General features: G+C 39.2%; 2 protein-coding genes across 5 annotated transcripts in view; both read left to right on the forward strand.

The window, feature by feature from the left end:
- LOC145497024 (alpha-mannosidase 2C1-like) overlaps positions 1–19,655 on the forward strand; it is a 34,622-nt gene extending 14,967 nt beyond the window's left edge. The window contains exons 21-36 of one of the 4 annotated variants that reach the window (XR_014050633.1): positions 208–266; positions 938–1,106; positions 1,422–1,507; positions 1,674–1,768; positions 3,307–3,411; positions 3,819–3,891; positions 4,918–5,004; positions 5,774–5,917; positions 6,479–6,588; positions 7,152–7,231; positions 7,424–7,507; positions 7,961–8,025; positions 9,285–9,388; positions 16,592–18,364; positions 18,450–18,810; positions 18,947–19,655. Coding sequence is in view for 1 of the 4 variants with exons in the window: in XM_081476800.1 (XP_081332926.1) it covers positions 208–266; positions 938–1,106; positions 1,422–1,507; positions 1,674–1,768; positions 3,307–3,411; positions 3,819–3,891; positions 4,918–5,004; positions 5,774–5,917; positions 6,479–6,588; positions 7,152–7,231; positions 7,424–7,507; positions 7,961–8,025; positions 9,285–9,388; positions 16,592–16,706 (1,376 nt within the window). In the remaining 3 variants the exon portion in view is untranslated. Of the gene's footprint in view, positions 1–207; positions 267–937; positions 1,107–1,421; positions 1,508–1,673; positions 1,769–3,306; positions 3,412–3,818; positions 3,892–4,917; positions 5,005–5,773; positions 5,918–6,478; positions 6,589–7,151; positions 7,232–7,423; positions 7,508–7,960; positions 8,026–9,284; positions 9,389–16,591 lie in introns of all 4 variants that reach the window. The other 3 variants (XR_014050632.1, XR_014050634.1, XM_081476800.1) reach the window with 3 other exon arrangements.
- Positions 10,169–14,499, forward strand: LOC145497028 (neuropeptide FF receptor 2-like). The gene is made up of 2 exons (XM_081476808.1): positions 10,169–13,161; positions 14,213–14,499. The coding sequence occupies exon 1, from the start codon at positions 11,215–11,217 to the stop codon at positions 12,328–12,330; it is 1,116 nt and encodes a 371-aa protein (XP_081332934.1). The 5' UTR covers positions 10,169–11,214; the 3' UTR covers positions 12,331–13,161; positions 14,213–14,499.
- Positions 19,656–20,834: the final 1,179 nt, after the last annotated feature.

Consider the following 20,834-nt stretch of genomic DNA (forward strand, 5'->3'; position numbering starts at 1 on the left):
ACTGCTGGCAATTCGATATCAAACATGTAGCTCGAATTTCCAAGGACATGGAAGCGTAACTTAAACGATTGTAATTGCAACGACAAGTTGGTGCAGTTTAAACCTCATAGCAGAAGTATTAAATGCTAGATCTGACATTATGAACTTCTGTTCATAGGAAAGGTCAGCTTATTCCTAATTTAGATGATTTTATCTTAAAATTTACAGAGATTCTTGAAAGTACCAGACGAATATTCAACGACACTTGCTCCAGGGTTATATCGCAGGTGTGAAATAGTAGATATGTGAACAATAATTAATTAATTAATTAATTAATTAATTAATTAATTAATAATCTTTATACAGGAGGCTCCACTCACTAATGTGGTTTTCAGGGAGGTCCTGAAATAAAAATGATGGCAATCAAAAAATTAAATAACCTACATTTGGCGCGAAAATTTGTCCGCGGACATTATCTGTTCCGAGAGGCGAACAGTTTTCCGAGAGCGAAGCTGAAGGAAAACCGTGAGCTTCGAGGAACAGATAATGTCCAAGGGAAAATATCCGAGAATACTTTCGCGCCAAATGGAGGCTATACGGTGTTTATTATTCTTCCAATATTTTTCGCAACACGTTGGATCTTTTCAAAACTGGGGAATATCTCTGGGATATTCCCCAGTTTTAGCTGGGGTATATTCAGTCACGTGACGAGTTCAGACCAATCGTGTGAGCGAAAATATTTGATGGATTATAAATAGAAATAGCACGCTTTCATATTATTTACATGAACGCCATTGTAAAGCATAATCAAACTTAATGTTTTGTTACCCAATTTTGTCCAGCGTGCACCAGACAGATAGATGGACACCTTTATTTAATTTATATCAGGGTGGATCTTTCATCAGTAGCACCTGATATCAACAGAGGCCCTGATAAACTTGAACTCTTGAATTTTCAGCTCAACGTTGGCGAGGAGGACCACGTGACCAAACCTGTCCTTATAAACACGCTTTGTTGGCCAAGAAGTGAAGTAGTCGCTATTCCTGATAAACTGAGGGAAAGTTTATCCACAGAGGAAAAGTCTTCAGCGAGTAAACAAAAAAGCTCAAAGGAAGGAAAAACGTTCGGTAAGATTTATTCAGAAGGTATTGAAATATTTTAAACATTATAATAGGTATTGGAATGTTCTAAACATTAATGTTCCCAACGCTAAGTACAGCCTGCTGGCGATTTTTGAAATCATTCTTTTTGTACTAGTTCAGACTTGCGAGCAGTTGGTTTCTCATACGCCGAACGAGGTAGAAACGTAGGAGAAGTCAACTGTTCCCAGGGTACACTATGCTGGAAGGCCGGCCAGCTTCATCTTAATCTTGACCTCTTATGCGATGAAGTCATGAGTTAATGCAGTAAGGGTATGATACTAATCTATCTTTTTGTTTCAGTACTGGTTTCAGTTCCGAGCATGAGTATTAGCAATCTAGTGGAAAGTCCAAGTGAAATCCACCCCGTGTCTGTATCATTTGACCAGGTGAGAAATGTACGTCTTCTTTACTTCCCTTGAAACAACATTCTTGTCGTCCGAAAATTCAAATTTTAGCAGCAAATAGTGTTGAGTTTTGAAATGGCTGGTGAAATTACAAAATTATCTTACCTAGAAATACTAATAGAAATGTTTTGCTTTAATTCTGCTCAAGTCACAGGGTTCTGTTGTATTGGAGAATGCCTTGGTCCGGGCTGAATTAGTTCGAGGAGGCTTAGTGAGAAGTCTTGTGCACAAGGCCAGTGGGAGGTATTGTAGTCGGCGTGGTTGATTTAATGAACAGTTATTTTAAAGGCATAACACGTTGCGTTGTGTTCTGTTATATTGTGTTGTGTTATATTCTGTTCTGTTCTGTTGCGTTGTATTGTATTGTGTTGAATTGCATTGTATTATGTTGTGGTGTGTTGAATTGTGTTGAATTTATGTATGAGATGCATGTCCTTTGGATGAGAGAAAAGTTTACATTGTAGAGGAGTAAATGTGCCGCCCAACCATCCGGATGGTGTCGCGCTTATATAGCAAAAGAACAAAGGAAGGGTTGACAACCAATGGGAAAGCATTGACGTCATGTTAAAACCAGTTAAATGAGTTCCTGAGACCAGCAGCGCCGGCTTGAAAAGGAAATACCAAACAAACATTTTCAAGTGAATAAATATCAAATCTTATCGAGTAACCTTTCAATATAGAGGCTTATGTTCAAACAATGCGCGAGACAAATTTCAAATCGCTCCGAGTAATTAAAAGTTATTCGATATACTCAAATATTCTTCGTTACATTATTTGATTATTGAGAGCTACATGTATACTCAATTTGAAATCGTTCTGAGTAAAGTTAGTTCGGCGAAATACTCGAATACTGCGCCTTAAAATACTCGGAGTAATTAAGAGCTATTCAATTTGTACTCGCTTAGATTCACGAAGTAACCAAGAATCACTCATTGCACTTAAATTGGTTGACGTAGATCTGTTTAATTTCTGGGCCAACAACCTGTTGGCTGGTTCGATTGCTCCTTGCCGACCTGAGCTTTACATAGACTCAAATGAAACAACGCCAACTATGCATGCTGATTTCGTTACGACAACAAATACCTTTTAAAGTAGCAGTTATTCGTAACAGAAAACGTTTAGGGGAAAAAGGGAAAAAAGGAGGCGTATTCTAAATTTTAGCTTTCTAACTTCAACTGACTTATCGGTAATGTTTATTCAACCTCTATTTGAATAAATTTGTCATGAAAAGCAGTTCTTTAGTTACACGCCCAAAACATCAGGTTACTTTTTGTCAGGTGCTCAGTATTGTCTTTACAACAATAGTTACCTCTCGCAATTGCCAGTAAGCTTGACCTTTGTCAGGCTCTCTTGCGTTTAAATTACTGATAAACGATTTGCACGAACAAACTATAGTAAGAATAATGTGGTGTCAGATATACTTCATCTTTTGAAAAATAAAATCCTTGTAAGAAGATCTGAGACGTTTTGCGAGCGTTGACAAAAGTTAGTAAATCACTGTAACCCACCAGAAAGACCTTTGCCATCTGCGCAAGGGCTAAATTACTTTGGGTTTATGGCCGTGTTTCTCTTTAGTCCTTTGTCTTCAAACGGTATAAACTGCAACAAAAAAGCGTACAACGACAAAACTATTGGTCCAAATGAACAGAACATGACTTAGTTTAACAAAACATTCACCGCAGTTTTATTTTATTCGTATTGTTATTATTATTATTTAATTATTATTATTATTATTATTATTATTATATTATTTAATTATAATGATTATAATTTTATTTCAGGGAAGCGATCAGTCCTGGTTATTCTGGAAACCAGTTCATCTTGTTTGACGACATTCCATTGTTCTGGGATGCTTGGGATGTAATGCCTTATTACCTGGAAACAAGGTTTGTGTCAGTAAAGGACCGTATTATTTAAGTGTCCCTTTCCATCCTCCCCTCTCTTAACCCCCCCCCCCCCCCCGGCCCCCACTCCCGCGACAGAAATTCTGTCCCCGGTTGTTCAAAAGGTGGATAACGCTATCCACCCGATAAATCACTATCCAGTGGATAGCGTGGTTTGTTATGTTAACACTTATCCACACTGGCTAGCGATTAATTCGGTGGAAAGCATTATCCAACCTTCGAACAACCAGGGCCCTGGTGTTTAACTTTTCACCCGTTCTGTCTATATTAAGTTAACCCAACAAGATAGAACAAAAATAAAATGTATTTGGACGTTGAAGGTTTCTAAAATATTTCAACGTAAGTGATTTATTCTCCTGATGACAGACCTCTTATTCCAATTCAAACAGAAAACTGTTGCTTCCAACCTCATCTGGAGAATTCAAGATCTTACACGAAGGTCCGTTAAGAGTCTCAGTTGAGGTAAATATCACGGTTTTAGTATAAATCTATACTAGCGGTCTATCACGAATACCGTTCTCTTAATGGCTACGCGCGTAGGTATTTTGTAGGGTAGCAACATGCGGTCGTTAACCAAATGGCGAAATGGCGAAACGGCTAGTAGCCCTATACTGCACCCTCGTCAACTTTCACACGACAGAAAATTCAAAGTAGGCAGAAGAATCGGAACGACTTAAGACGAAATCCGATAGAAAATCGAGTAATTTAAGGTTTTAGTGGACAAAAATCTGGTACCAAAATAATTTTAAGTATTTTACAGTCAGTCAAAGGTAAATACATACCGGTAAATAATTGCCTGAAATAACGCCGAAAACAATTTCCCATGGGAACGAGAGAAAATGAATTTCAAAGTTCAGAGAACTTGTGCAAACACAGGCAAAATTTCACCATCAGTTTCATTTCACCAGTACTTTCAAGCGAAGTTCACTATTCGTTTTCGACGTTTGGTGTTGCTAGAAATGATTTTTTTTTGAGAGGATATTTAAAACAGTCGTACAGAAGTTTGCAATACGATGTAAATAATCTTGGTACTAGGTTTTTGTCTACTCGTTACTCGAACTTCTGGTGGATTCCGACTTAAATTGTGCCTCATCATTGCACTCAATGTTGTATGCAGTAGAATCACATTCCATGAATTTGTCTTGTAAGTGACTCCTTTAATTACTGCGCACACGTTCTGCGCATCACGCTTGTCTTGCCTTATAATGAACGCATCACTGAGCTTTGTCTTACGGTTTTGTCGTAGGCCGCGTGCTTTAAGTAATGTAATTTCTGTAAATCTTAAGGCAACGTTGAATTGGCTTTCACAAGCACTCTTTGTACAAACCGAGTTTTCCGAGGGACTAGTTAGTGATGCCGCGCAGAACGTGTCCGCCATGACAAAAGGAGGCACCGTCTTTACTTTCTTGACATTGTGTACTTTCCACCATGTGTCCAGGCTTTGAAGCATTCATGTGGTCATGTGATTGTCACGTTTTTCTTCTGCAGTTTTCTTTGAGGATCAGCGAGGAAAGTTCTCTTAGCCAAATCGTGTCTTTGGATGCTGGTGCCCCGTATGTTAAATTTTACACGAAGGCAAGTTATTGTGTGTAACTATTTGCCCAATCAAAGTCTGTAAAGAATAAAAGAATGAATCAGCAACTTTATTTTCAAGTCAACACCACTAGCTGGCTGTCCCTACAGGGGGCCTACTAAGTAAAGACTTTAAAACAGGACGGTATAAGTTGTTTTCATGGATTCTTAGATAAATAAAGTGTAACGTTTTCGCGAGGGTTATTTTTTTACTTCTGTAAACTGCAGAACAGTCGTTTTCGGACGTTTTCGGAAGGCGCGAAGCGCCGTAAGCGCGATCCTCGCATGTGGAGCGCGCAAGCCTCGGGCGTTTGAGGCAAGCGTCTCTCCCCATTCTCCCTCGCCGTTTTTACACTCGCTCCAGACCTTTCGTTCGAATATTGACCGTCGCCCGCGTTCGCAAAAACTACGACTGTTTTGCAGTCTATTACTCCTGTGACCAATTATTTTAGAGTGAACATGCGTTGAGTAATGCTAACGTGGGGTTCGTTATCAATAGATTTTAATAGCGTTTTGAAAAAGTTCAAAATAAAGTTCACCATGGTTATAAGCACGTTTGAAACTTTAGATAAGGCGAATAAAAAAGATAGAAAATTTCGTTTCAGTAGAACTTTAAAATACACCATTAGGTTTCTAATTAGTTTATAGATTAACTGATTTGATTTGTTTTCGCGCGCAAGTGTTTTGTTTCGCAAACATAGTCTCGCTGCTTTTCCTCGCTGCTTTGCACATCATCGGTATAACTACTGATAGCAAACGCTGTTTATCACAGGTTGACTGGCACGAGAACCGGAAGTTCCTAAAGGTAGAATTTCCATTCGATGTTCGTTCAATGAACGCAACATACGAGATTCAGTTTGGTCACTTACAACGGCCCACACACTGCAACACTAGCTGGGACTGGGCAAAGTATGAGGTAGGCTCTGTCTGTCTGTCTGGCTGGGTGTCTGTCTGTCTGTGTCTGTCTGGGTGTCTGTTTGTCTGGCTGGGTACCGTCTGTCTGTCTGGTTGGGTGTCTGTCTGGCTGGCTGGCTGGCTGGGTGTCTGTCTGTCTGGCTGGCTGGGTGTCTGTCTGTCTGCCTGGGTGTCTGTCTGTCTGTGTCGTGCCTGTGTGCAACGTCCTGCTTTCATGTGTTTGTTCTGTGTCGTGTCATGTGTCTTTGAATGTTGTAATCGAACTGATCTAGTGAAAAGTCTTCCTTCCCCTCTCCGTATTTCTTAAAAGAAAACGAAATTGTTTTCTTCGTTTTCCTGTGGAATAAATGAAAATCTCGTGTTTATTTGGGAGAACTCGAAAAAGCTGTGGAAAGATTCGTTTGCAGCTAGTGTTCCCACACCATTTCTATTCGTCCCGAACTCAACAAAAAATCTCTGTTTCTTAAATCCAAGTCAAATTAAACCATGTTGTTCTTTTAGTTCGAGACGACTTATACGCGATGCTCACTCATGCTGGTTTCCATGAATTTGCACTGAACAGGTTTGTGGTCACAAGTGGGCTGATTTGTCCGAGCACGACTGGGGCGTAGCATTAATGACTGACTGCAAGTATGGCTACTCCACTCACGCCAACGTCATGTACATCTCACTGTAAGTGACTTGTGTTTATCGAGCGCAATACGTAATCCTATCACATCCCATACTACCCTGTAGTTATCTTTTTACAAATCGGCAACGTTTATTTTCATGGTCTACTGACTTTCTTGTAAGCCATAGAGATGGCCCACTGATATGTTGAAAATTAGTTGCAAATATCTACTCTGAACATTGGGTATGGCCAGGGTTGTTAGAAACGTGTGCCGGAAAAAAGTCTATGTCCGGGCTCGTCAGAATTTCTCCCATCGAGAAATTTTGCAGTTTTTGAAAGCGAATATCTTTTTTAATATTACATGCAAAGAGCTAAATTTTCGCCAATCACTAATTTCGAAAGCAAAAATGTTTTGGATGGTATCACTTGCGTTCTCAAGAAACCTCTCTACAGTACGTCGAACACAATAACGTCACTTTTATTTCCCTGCGTGAAAGCCAATGTCTTTTTCTCTGCCTCGCCACACCTTAATTCCTTCCTACAGCTCGTCAGCTTTCTAATGAGTACAGAGACCATTTACTGCAAAGTTTGCAGAAAAATGACTGTTACTGTGTCTATTTGGCAGGCTCCGTTCGCCCAAATCCCCGGATGAGGAAGCTGATATGGGATCACACGAATTCTCTTACGCAGTTTATCCACACTCAGGTATGATGCCTTCCGTGAAAATCTGATTTTCCTAGTTATCGTTATTGAGATTGTTATTGCTGTTTTTAAACTCGTGAATAGCTTATTCATTAATATAACTTGTGCAGCGTCTCTGGTTAGCCCCCGAGAGCATCCTGTTTTCTCGCCGGAAATAGCTTTATTAATGGTTTGATATAATGTTGCATTTTCAAGGTACTTTCCAAAGTGCTGGGGTCATTCAACATGCCTACAACTTTAACCAGCCAATTTGCGTTGTACCAGGCTCTGTTAATGAAGGTAGGTGAAAGCTTACTGCTCTGTTATAAAAGTTGTTTATTTTTTCTTTTTATTGCTTTGTGCACGACACGCTGTCTCTTGCCATCGAAGTGAACCGCGCAAAAACATTCACTTCTATAGAAACGAGGAGAAATCTGGGGCGAGTATCATTCTCCAGTCCCTTGTTGGATCGTTACTCCCCCCATAACGGTCCCAAAAGGCACTTCGAGGTGAGAGGCTCGCCCCAGATTTCTTCTGGTTTCTCAGCAAGTTTTGACGAGTCCGACCAGTCAGAAACAAACGCGACAAAACAAAAATAGCATCGCGTTTGATGGTCCTGGTTCCAAATGCCGAATTTTGAAGGCTCGCAATCGAAATAAGCTATAAAATAAATTTCTCAAAGGTGGGAAGACGATATAATCAGGTTTTCTCTGTCCACACTACTTTAAGTTTTAGTTTTTGGTGTTTTTGCAGGTTTTAAAGGAAGGTCCTTCTTCAGCGTGGATAACCCAGCGGTCATACTGGAAACAGTTAAAAAGGTGCGTACAAAAAGTAATCAACTTATAATTTCTCCTTGAAAGGTCATTACATTATCAAGCAGACAGTTGATGAGAAGAAAGAAAATCGTCAACGCTTTGATTTTCCGGACATTTCCAGCGGCGAATGGAAGCATTCGGAGCATTTTACGAAATTTTCGATAAAGAGGACAACCTTTCAAGGTATGCCCAAATTTTCGAAAATGTTTTACAGGGGATTTGCCCTCCGTTTAATTTTATTTCCGGAATTTCTGGAATTTTCACTTGAATAGTTTGCGTTCCTTGAATTCATTAATTGTTGGATTTTTCCAGGAAATTTTCGTACCATTTGCAGGTTAGATTTTGCAGATGCCATTTTGGAGATCGCAAGAATCTAAGCTAATTAATATCGGATATTCAAACACCATCATGTTTAAGGTTTCCATTGACTAAACTTGATGAATTATTAATGAGTCTGAGAAATAACTCGAACAAACTTCGTCACTTGTGAGTGATAGTTTCACTGTTCGGCGCATGTGCAAGGTATGTTGTGAGTAATTTTCCTTTTCTTGCATGAGCCACATGTTGTCATAGTGGTAGTTTTGCAATCACAGGCCACAATTTATTCACGCAGAATAGCTGACGCCTGAATCTCATTGAAGATGTCAACAGATTCACACAGAAAATGTCTAGTTTAGTATCATGGTATTTATTATTCGGCCGGGAGGATTTATTCTGGACAATCGCACAATCGCATCTCACTGGTTAATTTACAAAGGATTTAATTAGTGCATTGAACTCGGAACATACAAACGGAATTCTAATGAGAAATATCACCTCGATCGTCACGTTCTTGTGACCAACCAAGAAATTTTCACAGGAAAATTTCCCCGCAAGATTCATCATAAGCTGGCGCCATGTTGTTTTATTAGTCTATCTGCAGACGTTTATTTTTTTGCTACGAGTTATTTCCTTTGAGCCCGCGATTCCCCAGCCCCACCCCTACACCCTGAGCTTGCGATCTCGGCGGACTCGAGACAACATATAGGGTCTGCGGTCAGACTAGTTAAAGGGAATGGACTAGAATGGTTGATGTTATGGCTTGCACATGCGCTGAGCCGCGAAATAGTCCCTGTAATAAGTGATCTGTGAAGCAATAGGCGAACCACACAAAGAGAATATAAAAGTCAGTCGAATAAGTCTTAATTTGCTGGAGACCACTAAAAATTGACATTTTTTTTAATAAGTGAATAAAGAAAATCAATATTTTCTTGCACCTACAGGCGGAGACCATACCATCGGCAGCGGTGGTCCGACTTTATGAGGCATATGGAGGTCACGCCCGTGCCAGGCTCTCGACAAGTCTCCCGATCAAGAGAGTAAGAAAGTAAGTGTTAAGTGAAGAATTCAAAGCGATAGCCACATTGATTTATCTCGTGATCCAGCTGTCTCCGACCAACCTTAATCACACTTTGTTGTAATTTTTCGCCGTGAAAAAATTATTCTGGGACCTCGAAAGGGGTGATAAACTGCAATTAAGGCAAAAAAAGGAGGGTTAAGAAGGAGCAAAGATTGAAATACATGAAAAACCCGTACTTTATTTTTAAAAGTTTCTTACACACAGCAACTTGCTATCTTCTCAGTGTAAAGCTAAATGTTTTATTTTATTTCATCCACGTGAGTTTGCACTAGATATTCCAAATCTTATAAAAAAAATCATCCTTCCTTAAACCTGGTGAAAAGTTATGAACGAAAAACATATCGTGTTAGATGTAAATTCGATCGAACAAGGGGCTTTTGTTTCTCTACACTTTCTGTACAAGAAAGTTCCGTGTCTGAATTCAATTCAAATTAATAGTCATTACATCTCAAATGAAGGCCTCGTTTGAACTAACGCCACCTCGGTGTAAGCCAATCTTTAAGGATTTATTTCTAAAGTAGAAACACGGATGTTTATTTATATTTAATTAGATAACCTGGTCGTGTTACGACCTGTTAAAAGGTAGAATGAACGGCTTTATTACAATAATCAATTAAGAGGAGCCACATTTATGCCGGCAAGAAAATGTGTTGATTGCTAATTTCGGTATGTTTCCTTCAGATTACAGTAATGAATGATATTTCTAATTACACTAGCGCATGACGATCATAAAGTACTTTGTATTGAGATTATGTTTAAATTCTAGGACGTTAAGCACAAAGAGTGTAAAAACGAATGATTTATTAATTCTGTTCAGGACAACAAAGCGAATCGAATTTAAAAACTGTTTTGCAAAACTATAACGACATTTGTAACTAATTGTCATAAAATATAACTTTATTCTCTAAATAGGGCTACAATTTGGCAAAGCGTTACAGCTTTTATATATCTTTTAACGTGAACGAACTTTTCTTAGCTTACCATGCGTACGACACGAATTTCGGGAATCAATTATTACTTAAAGTGGTTTGATTAAGGAGTCAGAAATTTTTCTCTGTGTTACTTAGTGTATCAAGCATTGCAATATTTACGAATGCAATCTCCTGAATTTTACCTCAAGCTTAGAGTCACCTGTCGTAGAATAGCACGCTATATCAACTTACAAAACTTAACTGAATCTTTTCGTGTATCACTATAGAAATATTTTTGACAATTCGTGTGGATTCCAACCACAAAATTCAAACATGGGTAGGTAATATCAAAACACTATGATCAAGATGTCTATGTGATATCGCTCATTTTTGACTTATTTCTTTATTAATTTTTGAGACAACATTTCAAAAACTGGAAACGCACATTAAGGGTTTGTTTTCCTCTAATTGCGGGTATCTTGCTGTTTTTTTTGTTATTTTTATATTTCCGTAACCTTGGTTTTTTTGAAAGACAAGAAGTGGCAAATGAATGCGTTTGTAAGCACCTGTATTCCCCACAGTTTTCGCACAATGCTTTTAATTACAAGTCTTGCCAAACCGTGTCCCAAACATAATTTTTAATTTGTTTTTTTTAAGGAGGACTTCTTCGAGCCGTTAAATAATATATTTCCTCAAGTTCGTTTCCGATGTTACGCCTTTGCACGGTCTCTTTAGAGCGCCTATACAACAATTTGCGATTTTCGTGTGTCAATAATTATTCGCTTATGAACGTGCTTGATTGGGCCTGTTGTTTTCACGGTACATAACAGTGTGGCCTAGAAGTTCGTCGGCTTCTTTTGACAGCAGACCGACATTTAGGACATGAATGAAACAGCGAGCGAAAGAACCTTTTCTGGGACTTGTGAATCGGGTACATCGTTTCTAAATTCTTCGAGCTCTGGCAATATTTCAAATCAGACTTGTTTCTCGGAGCTGCGGGGAAACGGACACCCATTCGGTGAGACCTACATTCTGGTTACCACCGTTCTGTTTGGCGCAATACTTGTCGCAAGCTTGGCCGGTAACAGCTTGGTCATCTTTACTATCCTTCGCCGAAAAAGCATGAAAACGCCGTGTAACTACTTCATCATGAATATTGCGTTCTCAGACATTGGCGTCGGTGCAATAGCGGCCCCATTGCGTATCCTTGAAATCTTTGCGTCCTGGCCGTTCGGCGACTTCATGTGCCATTTTTTATGGCCTATACAAGATGTCTTCGTTTGCGTGTCAGTTCTGACTCATACCACCATTGGCCTGGAGAGATACAGAGCTATCGTCAGACCGTTTAAGCCGAAGATGTCCTTGCACAAAACCAAAATCATCATGGTTAGTTTATGGCTCGGCTGTTACTGCGCTAGCGGTATTCCGCAGTCGTTTTTGCTGGAATTAACCGAAATCATGGGATGGAAATACTGTTCTATTCACTGGCCGTCGTTGCTCTTCCGTCATTGTTACATTGTGTATCTCGTTGTTGGGTTTATAGTTGTCCCGTTGGTCATTCAGACATGGTGCTACATTAAAATCGTCACCGTTGTAAGTAAGAAAACAGACTTCGGCCAATCGGCGCGCATCGTTTCAAGAGGCAAGAACGAGCGGGAAATGCAAGAAACAAGAAGAAAACGGCTTATACGCATGTTAATAACGAGTCTAGTCGTGTTTCAAGTGTGTTATATACCTCGCGGCGTTTTAATGATAACCTTGGAGTTTCAACCTGTTGATGTTATTAAGAGTCAAGTTGTTGCCTACGCGGATTTGATTTCGTTAGTCTTGTACTATTGCAAGCATATTGTTAACCCAGTGATTTTGTTCTCTATGAGCGGCAATTTCCGAAAAGCGTTTGTGGCCAGTGTGACTGAATGTCGCAAACCAGAGCAGAGTCTTTACAGCCAACAACAGATTACTCTTCAAGAATCACGACACGAAGCGACTACAGTTTAGAACACTGTTTTTCGATCAAGTTTATTCAAGAAAGTGCTCTAGTCCCTCACTGAATTTCTCCGAATTTAGTCTGTAGATAAATGCAATACGGATTGGAAGTCGAGGAGTACATGAATAAGGGAATACAATGACTTTTTGAGAAAATATTTTATTTTTCACCTTTTGGCGAAGCGAGGATCGCAAATGACACTGCATAAGCGAAAGGATAGATGAAATTTCCGAAAAAAATTCATTTAATTATCGTTTATTAGCAATATATAAGGCTAAAATGAATTACCCAAGAAACCAACAGATTTTAATAACATTTTCAATAACACGTCAAGTATTTCGCAATATGTAAATTAACTGTGCAAGTGTGAATGAAAAAAGCTGAAAAGTCTGAAAATAATTATGATTGAAAATAGTTCGACAACTAATGCCTAACAACAACAGTTTATGAGCTTACATTTTCCATTTGAACTTCCGTGAAGAAAATCTTTAATGCGTAGTTAAGCCCGACAGGAGAAACACATTTGACTTGTCAGTTCCCAATACATCCGCAGGCAGTTTCCTATGCCAGGCTCCTAGGGCCTATCTTAAAATGGTGTTTATCCTTCACGGCATAGGAGGGTGGCGATATTTTTGGCGGTATCATTACGAGGATAATAACTGAAGTCGGGCATAATTGGGAGCATAATGGTCCGTTTTGGTGGGCGGCGCTAAAAAGCACAATGTTCAAAGAGTACAAGGTGTTGTTCGCGTATACGGTCGAACCTGTATATAACGGCCACCCTCGGGACTTGAGGAACTGGCCGCTTAATACAGGATCACTGAAAATACTCACTGGGCGTGGTCTAGTGTCAATTTTAAAAAGACTTCGGCATACAACAACTATGTAATGAAGGAATAAGATATTTTGTTGTGAACTGTAAGTCATAGAAATACAGTACTGTATCCCCGTGTTTTCACGAGAGATGTTTACGTTGTCGCGATATCTTGGCAGCAAGTGCTCACGCGTGCAGCGCATAAAGAAGAGAAAAATAGACAAAGATTCCCCCTAATGTAAGTAGGTTTCAATCAACGGGCAGAAAAGCTAAATAAACTCATGTTTAGGCAAAGAAATACCGGACTGCGTTTCCTTTCTGTTAGAAGCTCAATAGCTTAGTAGCAGTATACAGGCAGTCGCAACTAGACGAAGACCTACCACAAATAGAGAGAAAAAAAAATCGTAATCGAAGTCTATGGAGAGGAAAACCAAATGTTAGAATTTAAAGCGGCCCCGAATAAGAAGAAATACCGGTAAACATTTACTATACGTAGCCCGGGCTCCGTGGCAGATGCCGTTTCAGGATTTTTGCGGGAAGAAGATCAGCGAGATATCAATTTTTTTTTCCACTATTCATGTACAAAGCTTTACATTTAAGGAGAGTTTGGCTCGACATCACCACAAGCAAATTGACAATGAACGACCTGCGCTAGGCATTGGAGTAAAGTCAAATTTTATAATTTTCCAATAGTTTCTGAGCAACATTGCAGCACTTGCTTTCCGAGAAAACGTCAAACCGTCCGTTGTATGCGGCCTACTTTAGTTAATTCGTTTCGTGTAAACAGCTTCTCTAATAAGTACAGTTTAGTTACGAAACCTCGGTAAGCGGTAACCGTAGTAAACCTCTCTCGTGAAAACACGGCATATACCGGCCGTAGAGGAAGTAGAGGACAGTTTATTGCACAGTACTTTTACACAGTGTTACGCATATTATACCGTTAAGGTCCAAGTTGGCACTTAACCTTGTTTAACGTATTGATCGCTTGAAAGAGTGTTACGTTCAGGGTGGCCGCTTAATACAGGCAAAAATATCAAAGAAGGGCAAACATACAGAGTGGCCGCGGCCGTTTAGCAGAGGTGGCCACCTAATACAGGCAACAAATACAGCGTTTGTATGAGCGAAAAATCAGGACTTTGAAAACTGACCGCTCAATAGAGGGTGGCCGCTTAATACAGGGCCGTTATATACGGGTTCGACTGTATTAATCATAATAACTGACAACTGCCAGTCAAATTCTGGATCCGTTTCTTGTCATTGTAACTCACTGATCCAAACCCACGCTAGGAAAAAGAGTTTAATCTTATTAAAAGACCGCAAAGAGCGTTCAGAAAGAATGATCGAAGAAAAGGGTATGGTTTACTTTAAATTCAAGTCTTTCTGTTTTACGTATAGTATTTTTCGCCGTGAGAAACATTTATTGCTTCAAGCACGAAACCTTTTGTATTTGTATTCTACAAATGGAAAAAAATGCATCGATTTCTCACAGAAAGCTATCGCGAAGTTAAGTTTTATTTAGCTGCAGAGTCTTATTCAAAGCGCGATATTTTTTGTTGATTTGCGATTTTCAGGTCGTTTCACGACTGACATTACTCTGTTTTTGGCGGTTTGAAAAATACGTCAATAATTTCACCGACTTGCAAAAAGAGGTAATTTTGCAATTGACAAATCGACTCCATTTACACATTTCGACTTTATTCATTATTCATCATGTTGCCACATTTGTACAAGTGTTTGTACACTGGTTTGTACACTAGTTGTATATCCTGTTTAACTAGTGAATTCATGTGGTTTCGGAGTTGAGGCAATGAAATAAAAAATTACAATGAAATCAAATTACAATTTACACTACCCGCGTATAGCGTAGGCCAGTCGAGGCGGGCATTGCAATAAATAATACATAAAGTCACAATAAAAAAAATAAAATAAAATTAATTAACAAACACAAACAAACAAACTGATCATTATGCAAATCACCTTTTTCAGATTTTTCTCCCTGACTGGTAGTACGAATAAATAAAAAGTTTTTCAGGTATTGCATCCATCTGTTTGGTGATAAAGTATACTTTAAATCCGCATTATGAAGGATTGATTTTTGTTTACTGAAGACCATCTGTGTTCAAAAAAGAAGCCTTGAATGTAAGAGATACCTATTTCTGGCCATGTGTCGCTGACCTCTCGCGAAATCTGCTTTTAACGTCCGCAATAACATCCCCTGCCATTTCGAGAAAGTATTTAAATATAGGGGCTCGAACATGCGCAGAAGCGAAGATTTTGAATTAGAAAAAAATGCGGAAGCTCCTTTATTTGTGTTTTTTTTTTTTTTTTTTTTTTTTTTTGCGTTCCTCGCTTTTTCTTTTTTTACGTTCTTTTATGGTTTTGTCAGTTTACTTTTAGTGGATTTGTGTAGGTTGGAAAGGTGTTGGCTTGAATGTCGAGGAAGGTGAAACTTTTCGACAAACAATCGACCTTTTACCTACAGTCTTCATTCTCCTTGACCAGCGGTTGGGAAGCGAGCGAGCCTAGAAAGTTCTGTTGGATTCTGTTGACAGTTCTGATTGGAAGCCCGAAAGTATGACACTTCCGGTTGAATTGCGCACGCGTAGCTGACACGCGACCCAAAAAAGTCGCTGGTGCTTCACTTTCGCACATTTTCATTGTTTGTAGAGTCAGCCAAAATCCAGTCTGCAGCGAAGCTCTCGAGAGCCTTCGTTTTTTCAAGCTAGCACGAAGCACATAAGCAACGAAGGGGAACGAGATATGGACAATTGTTAATGGTGGGGGATAGGAATTTTTTGGGGTTTTAAGAGTACAGATTTAAAACGTGTATCGTTGGCCTAAACCATCTCATCGCGCTCATTCTTGCATGTCCAATTCTTGCAAGTCATGATGAATTCTTTATAGTGCTTCCGAAGTTGGTTAGGACCCGTCACTTCTGCACTGAATTGTAACAACAACACACGTTTATTCACCTTTTTCACATTTTTGTTGTTTGATCGACCGTAATGTGTAAAATTGGAATATCTTTATAAAACTAATCATGCTGGGTAGCTCATATTACAAATTGAACGGTGATATGTTGAGAAACACTCGCACAGAAAACATTTGATCGCTGTGTAATAGTTCATATTCGTATTCACGGTATTGGACTGGAACTAGCTTGCAACTGAGGCTAATGTTGGGGAGTCTTTTCAAATGTAAATGACGTTAATCTCTTTCTAAATGATATTCTCCTGCATGAGCCTCCATTGCAAGCTAGTTCCAGTCCAATACCGAGAATACTAATATGGTTAAAGTTATCCTGTTGGCTGAATCGTCGGTACTATTGGTCATCGGCAGGGATGTAAGGGTTAAGGACGTGGTGTAAAAGTCATAGAGTGGTCCACACCCTGTCGCTGACCAGTAGGAACAAAGGCTTCGGGAACGCGTTTGCATTGTAAGAAACTCTTTCTTCGCAGGTGTAATCTTCTGGAGATCCCAGATGACGATGAAGTAGTCACTTGTTCTGATGGTCACGTGGAACTCAGTTTCCGCCCATTCCAGATAAGGACATTGTTGCTCTGCTTTGAATAACAAGCTACTGGAGGAATTCAGGAAAACTTGATACGTGTAACGGCAGTGTTTCAGCCAGAAAATTTTACTTGAGGGCCAAAGTGGCCCCTGAAGTTCTTTTTTAGGGGCCAATTGTTTAGGAAAGGGGCCAATAAACTGAGCTACAGAGGGAAAAAATGCATCAGGGCATCAAGGAAAATAAAGCAGTTTATTAGGATCTATGATAAAATTTAATAGTAAGTGCTTTTTGAAGGGTTTCTACTCAATAAAGTTTCTTTTGAATCAGATACTAGTATGAAGGATCCGTGCATTACAAGAGAACAATCTTTAGGCCTACATGGCGTAGTCAATGATCACGGGTTTGCAATGCATTATAGGACGATTTCAAACTCGGTCAGCCATTTGGAAGTTTTCCGATATGAGAGAATCAATACAGTAAAGCAAAAGGACGGATTGACTTCTTTTCTTATGTTGAATGTTTTAGAAACAAAGATCTTTCAATATGATTTTCTAGAAGGACATAATGTGTGACAAAATAACCGTTATTGATCATCAACACAGAGAAATGTAGTCGCCATTATGCCGTACTATGGCGACTAAACCAGAACTTTTGGTCGCCAAGGATGAAATGCTTGTTGCATTGGCAACCGTATCGATCACAATTTCCAGCCCTGGGATGGCTTTTAAAATATTGTGCCTTTGTTAAGCCTGCAGTCTTGTAAAAGGAAAGGGCCAAATTGGCCCTTTTTTCGTTTTTCTGGGGGCGATCTCTGATTGTAACGCGGGATTCTCGCAATTGCGCGCTCTGGCGCAAACACTGAGTAACGTATCGCTCAGAAACTAATTAGACAATAGGAAGCTTAAGCAAACCACGAAGGCAACGACAACCAGAACGTCACCCAAGGTTTTAGAGCGGCTTTCAATTGAGTGTTGTAAAACCAAAACCAAACCAATTACTTACCAATTAGACTACTAGGCCAATCTCAAACCGTAGTAAAACCAAAACCGATCAGTCAAATCAACCTCTCGTCCAAGATGAACACGAATGTGAGAACTGTGTCCTATGGAACACTTGACTTTTAAACCTGTCTTTATCAATTATGTAAATAGCTAAGTGTTATCGTAAGTAATTAATCTTTTAGCTTTATTTTAACAAATAATTTATTTAATATGATTGTAATAGCTGAATTTCTAGTTTTAATTGACATTTAGGTAGCTGTATTATTACTGTTATTGTTATTGTTATTGTTATTGTTATTGTTATTGTTATTGTTATTGTTATTGTTATTGTTATTGTTATTGTTATTGTTATTGTTATTGTTATTGTTATTGTTATTGTTATTGTTATTTCTTTTTTCAGGTATCCTCAATTAGTAAAGGGTCTTTACCCTCGGCTAGATAGGCTCGACACTTGTTGTTTTTTATTACGTTCGACGCTCAGTTGAAAACCGCTTTATTAGCAGAACAATGGCTATGCTCGTGCATTATAAATCGTTGTAAGTCCACTGCAAAACAACAACACCGAATGACCAAGTTCTGCGTATATTGGAGAACATGAACCACGAGCTAATTTTTCGTATTTCCTTGTGGACCCGGTATTTCAATTCCAAAGTAAAATTTGCTAGGCGTCGTCCCTGGCGTCAATGTACTCATTCTTTTAGCTCCCTAACGTGAATTAGGCGGCACCCGATATGGGTGTAATCGAAATGGTGTAGTCGAGGAGGCAGGTTCTAAGAATGTTTATTATATGGCTAGCTCCGTGAGCGGGTAAGAGGAATCAAATCCTGCGCTGTGATTGACTATCCGAGCGGGCAAGGTGAAGCTGTCTTGCTCGCTCGGGACTACCCCCCGTGTCCCGCAAGAAAAATTTATCCGAAAACCATGTAATAAATCCTTTATTGACCAAGCTTGTTCGGTCAAGATGGCTTGATATTGGCCTTGTTCTTTTTGGTTTTTTTGGCCAATATCCAGCCATCTTGACCTCACACGTGGTCAAAGCGTCCTTATTATAGTGCTGGTTGTTACGCAACAGTCAAAATATAAGGATTTGTTTGGGGATAACGGTTCTTTTCTTAGGCCTAAAAATATGAACAAAGTGAATAAAAGTAAACCTTCATCGCTCAAGGTGTATGATTCTTTGTTTCTTGTGAGATTTCGAGGCCAATTTAAGGCCATGTAAGGTATTTTTTGTTCCACTGCATGGCCATAAGTCGGTCTAGAAACCTCAAAAGAAGCAAAGAAATGAAGCGACCTGTAGCGAGGTAGGTTTATTTTTATTCACTACTCCGCGTTCATTTTATAGGTAGCATATCAAACACGAAAGATAGTATCTGAGCACACTCAAACTGTCAAATTAAAAACAAAACAAACACCGAGAGGGGAGTTGAAAATACGACGCGTAGCAGAGTATTTTTGACGAACTTCGAGGTGTTTGGAAATGTCTTCAAACTCTGTCTTGAATGTTTGATAGATTTTCTCAATCGAGATTAAAACTAAGGAGAAAACGGAGAAATAAAATAGTAAGAATCTTTGCTAATTAAGATCAGATGTCCAAAACATGTAACGGTCATGATATCCGTTGTTTAAACTTGATGAATTATTAGTCTTATCAATAAGTTTTTCCCATTGAAACTGTTATAAATCGACTGCTTCGTGACATTAGTACGCAAGCTTTGGTCAATGCAAGGCGGGGCTCCTGGTCAAAACCTTGTGACAGTCGTAGAGCTGAAATGTGTTTTTGTGCTATGTCGCTTAAGGGCTTAAAAAGTTATATTGGTAAATGTTTCTAAATGTAAAATATTCAATTAAGCTTTGGAATTAGCGTGAAATATAAGTTAATATGACCGCCTGAAAGCGAAGACAACGATATTTTCGCGGCAAACGTTAATAATTATTAAAAGTAGCCGGATATTTTCAGACTGACAATGTCTGACAGGAATATGTCACAAGATGAAATTAAATACACGAGGTTCATAGAGGCCTTCCAAGGGGTTTGAGCGACAAGCGACAAGCGACATTGCGTCAAAATGTGGCGACAATTTGTTACCAAAGTACCGACAGCCGACAGAAGTTGACATGAAATGGGCGACAATTTGCGAAAACGACAATCCATTTTTCATTTCGACAAAGCGACAACTGCACTTTTTTCTTCGACGGCGACATGACTGTCATGACTTGACAAGGCCAGCGTGGCTCTTTTGGAGCTCTATTGTTTGCGTTTATGGTAGATCAGTTGTACAAATATTAACAAAAACAAACCATCATTCAACACTCTTTACAAAGAGTTAAGAATTACGAGTTGTATGTTAACTAGTCAGTCTCTTATTACATCCCGTAAAACAAAGAACTCAAAGAGAAAGGAACAAAGGTCGTCAACGTCACCCGTTGCGCTTGTTACGATCCCGAGTCACGCGCCAGAGATTGTCGTCATTATCGAGTTCGCCAGGTCTTTTTATTGACCTTTATTAGGGTATTCAGGTTATTTTAGGTGATCTAAGGTCGGGTGAGAGTCGGCCAATTGTTTGCCATGGGCAAACATAAGAAAGCCAAGAAAAAGACCAACAAGAAGAGTAGAAAGAAGGAAAGGGTGGAAAAGAGTTACAGAAAGAAAGACAGGAAAGGTGAGTTGGCGCTTTTCATAGTTAATCGGTTTTCACGGCCTTAAATATTTAGCTTTGTTGACCATTGTTTGGCAATCCTTTTTTATAATATGGATGATCGTATCGGATAGATAAAGCATTAAGTCATTAAGTTTATAAGGCGATCAGCGAACATGAGCGAGCTAGAATCTTGCACTGCACTCTGTGTACACGTGGACAGATGATACTGATTTTGGAGCGTCTTTTTGCTTCTCGATATTCTTTATTTATTTCTCAGCACACTGATCTCTCAGCCTTAACTTGGTGCAGTGTTTGGCAGTTTATTTTTCCAATCATAGACCATTATACTATTGACGATTCATCATAAAATTATGAAGCATCTACGGCGAACAGCGAGTTCGGATCAGCTCGCAGCCTGCGGTCTGTGTGAGTGTACACCGACTGTGCACTGGAGATAAAGTTTATTTTTCACCTTTTGACGAATACATTTACACAGAATGCTATATTAATGATTACCATTGCTGTCATTGATAATAAATTATGGAGACAA

The sequence above is a fragment of the Orbicella franksi genome, chromosome 9 (genome assembly GCF_964199315.1).
Source record: "Orbicella franksi chromosome 9, jaOrbFran1.1, whole genome shotgun sequence".
Taxonomy (NCBI): domain Eukaryota; kingdom Metazoa; phylum Cnidaria; class Anthozoa; order Scleractinia; family Merulinidae; genus Orbicella; species Orbicella franksi.